The 10,802-nt window shown below is 42.1% G+C and overlaps 1 protein-coding gene across 1 annotated transcript in view; it reads right to left on the bottom strand.

Moving 5' to 3' along the window:
- Positions 1-10,802, bottom strand: part of sema5a (sema domain, seven thrombospondin repeats (type 1 and type 1-like), transmembrane domain (TM) and short cytoplasmic domain, (semaphorin) 5A) — a gene marked incomplete in the record, with an annotated part of 172,932 nt that overhangs the window by 107,336 nt on the left and 54,794 nt on the right. The window contains 2 exon segments of the mRNA XM_037694274.1: positions 664-709; positions 3,857-3,956. Coding sequence (XP_037550202.1) covers positions 664-709; positions 3,857-3,956 — 146 coding nt within the window.

Below are 10,802 nucleotides of genomic sequence, written 5' to 3' on the forward strand. Positions count from 1 at the left end.
GTTTTCCAGGGTGAAAATGACAAATACCAAGAGTTGTTACAGAACACCAAGAATTAAAGTCCTCGTTGTGTCAGATGTCAGCCGAGCAGGCGGGAGGTGCATGAAACTGCAAAAGAGCTACAACTGAAGATCCAAGATGGCTGCCACACCCACTCATCCTAACCAACATGAAAACTGAATTTATTTTACAGACGTTGGACTAAAACTAGACCCTTTGTGCTCCAGCAGATCTTGTGAAGCGGCTTGGTATGGAGCAGAATTTCATTTTGAGGATTTGACCAAAACAGAAAAATCATCATTTCAGAAACGGCAGCGGTGACGTGAGTTCAGCAAACTCCTTTAATTCCAGTTTAATATTTTGGGATGTGTTATTGTGGCAATATTTAGACATGATCGTGACAGAAGTAAATAAATAAAGATCTCACAAGCGTGGCGTTTAAAAAACTGGATTTAGACACGGAGCGTTTTAACCCAGAGGTTTTGAACTGGTGACATCCTGACCTGTTTTACTGGGACAGCTGGAAGTTATAAAATCTGTGTCAACGTTTGAAATCCAGCTCGGAGTTTGTTGACAGGAGGCGGAGCTTGGGCTCGCTGTCGGAGCGTTAGGAGCCAAGACTCGGAGAAAAGAGGGCGAGTCCGGCAGAGGACGGTTGAACTCACCTGGATCAGAGTCAGGTCCTCCAGGTTCAGCCTGAAGAGGTGATTTCTGTGAGAGAAATAAAAAAATAAAAACACGTGATGGAAGAAATATGTGAGGGGCTCAGACACATGAAGGAGCTGTATGGACGATAAATATCTTACCTGTTGTACATAGCTCTTTTTAAAGCCTCAACTTGGAAAAATATAGTGAATTTATAATTAAGTTTACACGTTAGCCATGTTTTGTTTTGTCTTTTAGAGACATATGTTATTTACTTTTTTCATTATTTTTATTTTTTGTCATCCACATCTGGCCTGCATCAGCTGATTAAACCCAGCTGTTTCAGCTCAGTAATCACTCCCTCCTCAGTGAGATCACTCCTGGTTTCCACATCACTTTGGTGTGAATTCAGTTTCCTGGTGTTTCCTGTGTGTTGCAACGTGCCACAACTGACAAAGAATCCAGATGGAAGTGCTGAAACTCGTTGCTCTTGTTGTGTTTGCATTAGCAAATAACCGTAAATCTGTGTGTAAAGAACTTTATAATTTCTCAACAATCTGAAGGTTTTTATAAAATAGAGTTCATTAGACTTAATCTGAAGTTCTAAAAGTTGTTTTAAAAGCGATGCTGCTCAAAGAGCTATCCACAACAGGTAAGATACTAATTATTCAAACATTATAAACTATCATGGTAAAGTTAAAACTCCCAGAATCTCTTCTCTTGGGTAAAAGGAGTTGTTTACTGGGTCGCAGGAGATAAAACTTTATAAACTCGTTAGAAGCTGAAGCTCGTGGAGTAAATGATGAATGAGTGGATGCAGCAGGACTCTAATGAGGACGACGATGACGAGATAAAGCATGGCCTCTTTTTGACGAGCGTTTTCTTAGAAAGTGAACAAACTCTGGCAGTGAAACTCAGATCAGACTAAACTGAGTGATTTTACAACACGTCTATGGGCTGCACTGGACAATAACACAATTCTGTCTTTGTTTTCAGCTAAAATTATTATAAATAAGCCAAAATATTATGGGAATAAATGAATATCAGACACTTTTCTGTGAGAGCAACATCCTAAAGATTTTCTTCTTCTGTGTGAAAACTTTAAAAATATATTAAATCATTTTCTCCACAAGCGCCCGCTTTAGTAATAACTATGATCAAAACAGATCTGAGCTATTTGATGGTTTGTTTTACAAAAAATGCACAAACTTTTGATCTCAAAGAGGATTTTTTCCCCAGAGGATTAATCAATGACGACATTTTTTACTTTATAGAAAAAGCCCCGAGTTGAAATGTCAACAGAAGAGTAAAAAACAAGCCGTCGCAGTTTTTACCTTTTATAAATGTCTCGCTCAAACACAATCATCTTCACACATTTAAAACAGAGCGTGCAGAGATCAGTCTCCTGAAGAGCAGCTGTCAGGCAGGTCTGGCCGCGGCCTCCTGCTTTACTTATTGATATTTGCATCGATCCCTCCTTCCTTCCATTATCTTCAAACTTGGAGCCGCGGCTGCTCCATCAATCCATCTCATCACCTTTCACCGCTCGGCACGGAGCAGCTGTTCAGCTGCCACACACTATTTAACTGAACCTCTTATTTCTCTTATCTGAGCACAGCAAGCATGTGCTGACAGCACTGGCGTCAGAAGCATTTGTAATGTGTGGGGGGGGGTCCAAACAAATACTTTTGTAAATGTGGGGGAGACGTGTCCCCTTCACATTTAACTGATGTGACGCCTATGGTTGACAGAACCAACTGAAATTCCATTCTGTTCTTTTTGCATGCTGCCAAAGGTGAAACAGCAAAAACATATGTGCCTATATCTAACTGTACTGTTAGCAAAATATTTCACGAAGCACTCAACTAATTTTAATGAAATTTAAAGACTTGGTTGCCATCGACAACGGTTGAACTTTTGGAGCCGACCTGATTCAAGATGGCCACAACAACAGTGGTTTCAGCAAACACTAAAATGATCATAGCTGTTATTTTAACTGATACTGAGCTGACATTTGGTGTGGTAGTAGCTGACAGTCAGTCCCAACGCGCCATCTGAGTGCCCACAGATTAGTCTTTTCAAGGTTAAAATAAAAAACTGTCATTTCTCAAAATAACGATCTTAGTCTAAAACTCTGCGATATGCACTCCTTCAGTAAATGTTGGGCCTTCATTTTTATTTTCTGAGCTCAACTTCATATTTCACCTCTCAGACCTCACGTTTGTCCATTTACAGTTTTCCTGACGAGCTTTTTCTGTCGAACTTCTGGCGCTGGTGTTAAAAAAACTCCCTCGGCTCGTTTTTCTCTCCTCCTTGTCTTTCTGCTCCCGCACCAGATGGTTTTCTGCTGCCTCTTGTACGTCACGTTGTGACTGCTCCTCTCTGCACCGACACCTGGGAGCAGTAAACTGAGCCCAGCTCAGCTTCACGCACCATCCTCGCATTAACCGCTGCTCAAAGACCAACAACGTAACTTGTTTTAATGAATGCAGCTGAGATACTTATTTAGATATCATTTTCCTCTTTTTATATTCTATTGATGGGAGTGGAAAAATGTGTACTGGACAGACACAGTACAAATATATGCATCGTTTTACCTCTAATAAACTGCTTTTATATATTTTTTAGATTGGAGTTACTTAAAAATTGCAGCAATCTTGTTTTGACTTATCCATGTTAGCAATTAGCTCTTTAATCCAGTCAAAAATGAACTATTTTTCTTAAATCTGAGGCTGTTCAAAGAGCTATCTACAACAGGTAAGATATTGTTTTTAACCTTTCCATGGAACCCCACTACTAAAAGTCTGAACTATTCCTTTAACCCTGACACTTTAAGTACATTTTACCATCAGATGAAATACTGTGCATCGTGAGAGACATAATGTTTTCCACAAAATGAAGACGACTCTCCATAATTTTACCATCTGACCGTCAGAACACAAACGATACACTGTGCTCGCTCACACGCACTCACACACACACACGCGCGCGCACACGCGCACACGCACACAGCGAGGCGCTTGGCTGGGCTTCAAAAAGACAATGGACTCTGCTCTCCAGCACCATTTTTCTTTGTCCTCTGAAGACATCTTCAGAGAAACTGATTGTTCCTCGTGCATCAGCAACAAACAGTCAAAAGAAGAACAGAAGAAAAAAACGACAGAAGCCTGAAAGAAATGAGAGAATTAAAAACCAAAGCTGGTTTTGGGTTACCTGGCACCGACAATCAGTTCGTTCTGGCCGGGGTCAAAGGTCAGCTGTGAGTAATCCACCGTGCCCTCTGCTTTGAACCTGAACATCCACGGCTCCATTTCTGCCAGAAAACACCAGAGAACAGTCAATCAGAGCATTTATGAACTAAAACCAAGAGATTTTAAAGATAAATCTGTAAGACCGTGTCCGTCCATATTTAATGATTCGAGTTTTTACACATAATTCATATTTGCAGCACATTTATCTGAACGTACAAGTGATAAGCTCTGGGATCAATCAGTCTCAAACTGTGGGATGAAAGACGCCGTACGTTCTACGAGTTTTCACATCTTCGTGTTATTTACATTATGGGACATTGTTTAAACTCATAAAATCATCTTAACTGGTCATACAATCAAACAATTTACGTGCAGAAAGACGGATTCATTAGCTCTTTATTTAAAAATTATTTCTAAATGTATTAAGAAGAGAATAAAAGCCATGTTCAAATCCCTAAATTAAATAAAGCTTTTCATTATTACGCTCAGACGTTAGTGATTAATTAGAAACGAGCCATGAAACATGAAGATTGATCAGAAATCCTTTAGTTCATGGAGTCTGAGCTCGTCCCTGCTGCGGGGACACGTACGATCGTAAAGAGACGTGGACGTCTCCCAGGCGGACACGGACATCTTGTCCACAACACGCCTGTTCTCCTGGCGCCCAACCCATGAACCCCTGACCAATCCAACCAGTGACGGTCTGGTTACTGGTTCAGTGAGGGGTGACGTGTTCTCCATCATCACCTGCTTGATTTGTAGCCACAATACTGTAACACATGTTGGATCACTGTGAGGGACCGGAGCTCCTCCAAAATCACACAAAGCTGAGTTTGTTCTTGTGGTTATTAAAGTAAATAAAAACTAAAAGTTTCAAAGGGACGTTTTATTTTTTAAATTTGCCTGGGAGCTTCTCCATCAGGGCCAGAACAGAGGGAGAGGACATGTTGAAACCCCTCCTGGAAACACGTCATCTGCTTCTTCAGGCACACCTGGTGTTTGAGACGAGCGCTCGCCCTCCCTGCACTGCATCAAAGCAACAACTCACAGTTTCAGTAACAGGCGTGGGATTTCTGAGCAGTTCACACCAAAACAAACGGAGCTAAATTTAAAAAAAGAGACTCCTCTGAAGAACATCTGCCTCCAGCTCGTGTACTGGGACCAAACCAGCTCTGGAAACAACAACGTGTGTCGAGACGGCGTCACAAAAACAACGGGGATTTTTTTTTTGTCGTTCGTTTTCAAACCTCCGGCCAGAAGAACAAACCAGTACCAGACGCACCGCGCAGGAGATGTGTGAGAGCTCGGACAGTGTGTTGAGGACGACTCTCGGCTACTGCACCCCAACGTTTAGCTGAACATCTGCAGAACTGACTGGTCTGGGGTCATTTTGTGTTGGACAAGGTCGCTGGGCTCGACTGTAGATAAACATCCAGTAATTAATTTATGATGATTATGAGATCGTGAACTGTTGCTACAGGCACAAACAAACAAACAAACAAACAGCAATAATAAACATGTCAGAGGTCACGACCACATACTGTTTCATGGACAGACACCAAGTTTTAGGTGAACACAAGGCAGATCTTAGGCAGACGGCTACAGACATGACACCCCCCGGGAGAGGAGATGCCATTTGACAAACCCCAGCTTTCCCCCATAAATCTCCCAGCCCCACCAGTGGAGGGCTGCTGGGGGTGATGGAGTGTGTTTCTATCTGTGTGTAGGAGAACGTAGTTTGCAAAAAGGGGCCAAAAGGTTCTAATTGACCAGAACAGCCTTGGCAGGATTTATGTGTTTGTGGCGAGGCCAAGGAGCCGTTCATAAACATTCATAAGCAGAATGGATCGGCCCTTCCAAGGATGTGCAGCTGAATATACACGACGTCCCAAAGTCACTTTCAGCCGGGATAAACCAACTCGTTCATGAAGCACTAGAGGGATTTTACAGAACTTATTAACTCGTGAGAGTAAACCACATTCAAGATGTCCGCTGCACAAATCATGCCGGACATTTCAAACTTTTACTTTGAAGGCGGCAGGCATTATACATTTCTTCAAGGAGTTCTAACTTTATTATCCAGCTCATCTTATTGTTTTAAAAAGACAGCTGTTGTTTGAGTAAGATATCCACCTTGTCCCTAACTAAGTAGTTAATAAGTTAATTAACAGCCAGTCCCTCTGCCTTGTTAGACTCCAGCTCCGTCAGCCATGTTGCACGGACTCACGTCAGCTTCGTGTTAAATGCATGTGATAATGTAATCTCATCATGACCATGAAAGTGATGGCTGAATCGAGGGGACTGGCTGCAGATGAGATGAAGGCAGACGCACGCAGGGTTGAGATGAAGAATGAAATTACAGCCAAGGTTCTGAGCCAACACACACATTACTGCACACCACCCCTCCGCCTCAACTTATCCCCTAAAACCCCACGACTCCCACGCCTCCTAACAAAGCAGCCCGTCACTCACAGCATTTTGTTATTCCTCGTCTGACACGGAGCACTTGACACAAAGACAAAATGACAGGCTATATAAATATTTACAGCAAGCATCAGAGGACGCGCCACTCTTTGCTCGGTCAGGCCTTAGCGTCACGGCCGCACCGTTCCACTGGACCCACGTCAACATGTGGGATCGGTTCAGAAACATCACTGGATTTTCTGCGTGTTGTAAACGAACGGCACAAACGAGGATTCATTGAACTCCAGGTGCAGGCTGGTCCTCATCTCAGAGCAAAAGAACGGCAGCCATTTGTTCACAGAATGCTTCAAACAATCAAATTCCATCTTATATTACAGATCTTACTCTTCCATATTTTCCTAACAGAGCACTTCACTCTTAGTCTGCAGGTTTACTTGTGGTTCCTAAAGTTTCCAAAAGCAGAACGTGACACAGAGCTTTCAGTTATCAGGGTCTGCTCTTGTGGAACCACCTTCCAGTTTCTGATTATGAGGCTGACAACCAGTCTACTTTTAAGACTGGGCCTAAAAATTTATTTTTTGAGAAATCCTATAGCTAGGGCAGGGATTGATTTCCTTATTCGTTTAAATAAAGGTTGAATGAATGAATGATTTCCTGAACTATCCCTTAGTTACACTACTATAGGCTTATGCTGGAGGACAAAGTGAAGAGCTGCTGTCTACACTCTCTCGTGAGTACAATAGTCCCTCACTACTTCATGGTTCGTCTATCGCGGACTCACTCTATCGCGGTTTTTCAAAATAAGATTAAACAACTGGCTGATTGATGGATCAGCCGCACGATCGGCATGAAATCTTTATTTAAAATAAATTACTTTAAATTATTTAGCACCTCTTGCGCAGCCCACACGATAAACTTCCTGCTGCAGCTGATCCGCTGATCTCCGTGCAGAGCGGAGAAGTGGGCGTGGCCAAGAGCACTTGCAGGTGGCTGAGAGCAGAGGAGGCAGGGAGCTGAAATTATGACATTCTGGGCTCTTTTAGAGGTTTAGAAACATTATTTAGAATATTGCAAGAGTGGGAAGGGTTTAAAACGCCTTTATACACACACACACACACACACACACACAGTATATAAATAATAAAATAAACTACTTAGTACTTGTACTACTAATCCTACTTTCGTCTTCAGAGTACAGATCTCCTGTGATAAACGAGGGACTCGTGTATAAGTATTGTTGCCATTAACCTGTTTTCTTCCCATAGGAACCACAACTGGACCAATCTGTGTTTGTCCGCCTCTTTCCTGTTCTCTCAACCCCCAGCCTGTTGAGACAGATGGCGCCCATCCTTATAATGGTTCTACTGGAGGTTCCTTCCTTTCATACTGGAGTCATTCCTCTTCACTGCCACCAACGTGCTGCTCAGCAGGGGGTGTTGCACCAAAGGGAAAATTCAACACAATCTGCTGGTTCCCAGAAAGAAAACCTTTCTACCTACTGGCTTTTCATAAGAATGTGATTGTAATGTTTTATAATTGGTTTGAATTGACTGTAACTGGATTTGAATTTGGCTCGAATGGACTCATTATTCTTGCTGTATAAGCTAAGACAGCTTTTGTTGGTGCTATATAAATAAACTGCATTGAATTTAACAAAAGACCCCCCTCCCCCAACACCTGCATTGTTGGAATCAATCCAAAGCAAAATGTGAGGTCATTTTAGACTTCCAAGGTCCGCCCCATGTTATGTGGAGCACGACTAAATGAGTACATTTTAGAGCTATAAGTCAAACTGCTGCTCTGTTCTGAGGCGGCAGGCTGTGAAGGAATCAAGCAAAACAAACCACCATGAAGCCACACATACTGCAAGAACACTGCAACATCTTTAAATCTACATGCATTCAGGGGTTCAGGAGATGAGACCTGATTTTCACAGGATGGAGAAGCACGTGGAGCAAACAAACCACGCACAGCATGAAGACGTCTCTGTACGTTCAGGTTTTAAAACATAAATCACTCGTTAATGAAAAAACAAAGATACGTTTTGTAAAAAAAATCAAGCTCAAACGAGTTAGATGACTGTAAATTTTGAAGAATCATCCCCGAACACCTAATTAAAGCATCCCCGAGTCGAGCTGCATCCTGTTGCCTTCATGAACACGGCGAGGCCGTTTGTTTGCCTCCTGTTTCCACTCCATCTTTCCGGGGATGTGTTGGCTGCTTGGGGGAGATAAAAGCCGAGCTCGTTGTGTGGCTGTAAAACAAGCTTGTCGGTCACACTCTTCAATGATACGCCCCAAGTTTGGCCCGAGGAGCATTGTTTACACCGTAGCTTGTACCTTTTAAAAGCCTTCCATCCTGTGCAACCCTTGTGAAGACAACACCTCGTTAATGGGTTTACAGTGGAAGGTAGAATAACGCTACAAGTGCTCAAAAGGTTTAACCAAAATGTACTTTACCAGAAATTATATTCCTCAGTTTTCCAGAGGAACGGTATCCTTTGGGTAAACATTTATAATGATGACACTAAACTTTACAATGCAGCCCAACATCTCTGGAAACCACCGCATGAAGCAGAAAACAGTCTTCAAACTTTAGTGTCCCTGCATTTACAGTTCTGTCAGCCAAGTGTTGTGCCAAGACAGAAAACCACCAACCCCGACAGGGTCAATCATAAGAGAGACACACCCTGTCCACAGTCAGGCCACAATCACACGGAAGAGAAAAATACTGTCACTGAACAGACAAACCATGACCCTCATGATGACTAACAACCTCTCTTTGCCCTCACTCATGCTTTCATTCCTATTTTAGCACGAGGCCATTACCTTTCTGAAATCCCACCCCAGCTCACAGAAACCTCCCTCTTAAAAAAAGGTACTTTGTTGAGTTTTCAGGAATACGTGTTCACAGAAACAACAAACATCTCATATCGTCTGCAACTCAGTCACAGATTTCTCAGTTTGATGTAGCAGCTCAGAGATCGCTACAATATCTTACAGTGTAATTGTTTAAAGTTGTATCATTGTTTAAAGTTGTATCATTGTTTAAAGTTGTATCATTGTTTAAAGACAGTGGGCGATATGCATTCTTTCCACGAATGTTCGTTTCAATTATGAATATGAATTTTGGAGAGGAAAGGTGAGTAGTGATGGCTTTTCTTGGTGTACAAAGAAACAAAAACACAAAGTAAGCTTATATCAGGCGGTGATTCCTTCACCCCACATGGTTCAAACAGTCAGAACAGTAAAAACATGACGGCATCAATAAGACTTCTGAAATTCTGTCCTGGCTTTGGGTTTTTGTGTGCCACCCTAAGACTGCCCTTGAAACTAGTCATTGGGAAGAGGTTTATTCAAAGTGTTTCATGGTGATGTCAAGTGTCAGACAGAAAGGCTGGACTAAAATTAGACAGTATGGGATTCATAACTCACATATTGTTTTTTACTTTCTTCCTACCCACGCACAGTACTTGAGTAAATTTAAAGTGAGTTCCACTATTGTTAAAACTGCTGCAACAAATGTTTATTTCATCTTCAACATAAAAACCTCTGCATCTGTTCAAACGTTTGTCTTTATTGTATTACACAAGGAAAAAAGCAGATTTTGTGCCCGTTGTCTGAATATTTATCTTTTTTTGTAATAATTTTCCAAAGATAAGGTACGGTGGCCGTGAGGCGTAAGTAAACAACATTTAAAAACAGAATTACATTTAAAAAACGCAACCAAACCAATAAAAACACAACTTTTGAAAAAACAGAATCACATTAAGCAAAACTGTAAAGTGGTGGGGTTTGTTTTTAGTGTTCTTTTTTTATACTTTATTAACTTATTTATTTATTATGTTTATTTATTACATTTTTTTTTCAAATGTAATTCTGTTTTTTTTCCAAATGTGATTCTGGCCACTTCCGCTCTGGCCACTTCCACTTTGGCCACTTCCGCTTTGGCCACTTCCGCTCTGGCCACTTCCACTTTGGCCACTTCCGCTTTGTCCACTTCCGCTCTGGCCACTTCCGCTCTGGCCACTTCCGCTTTGGCTTAATGTAATTCCATTTGTTTCAAATGTGACTCTGGCCACTTCTGCTCTGGCCATTTCTGCTCTGGCCACTTCCGCCACTTCCGCTCTGGCCACTTCCGCTCTGGCCACTTCTGCTTTGGCTTAATGTAATTCCATTTGTTTCAAATGTGATTCTGGCCACTTCTGCTCTGGCCACTTCTGCTCTGGCCACTTCCGCCACTTCCGCTCTGGCCACTTCCGCTTTGGCTTAATGTAATTCCATTTGTTTCAAATGTGATTCTGGCCACTTCCGCTCTGGCCACTTCTGCTCTGGCCACTTCCGCTTTGGCCACTTCCGCTCTGGCCACTTCCGCTCTGGCTTAATGTAATTCAGTTTTTTTTAAATGTAGTTCTGTTTTTTCAAATGTTGTTAACTTACACCTCACAACCACCATAATAAGAGGTAGTGGTGGCACAGAGGTTA

This window comes from Nematolebias whitei, chromosome 20 (assembly GCF_014905685.2).
Source record: "Nematolebias whitei isolate Nwh7 chromosome 20, NemWhi1, whole genome shotgun sequence".
Taxonomy (NCBI): domain Eukaryota; kingdom Metazoa; phylum Chordata; class Actinopteri; order Cyprinodontiformes; family Rivulidae; genus Nematolebias; species Nematolebias whitei.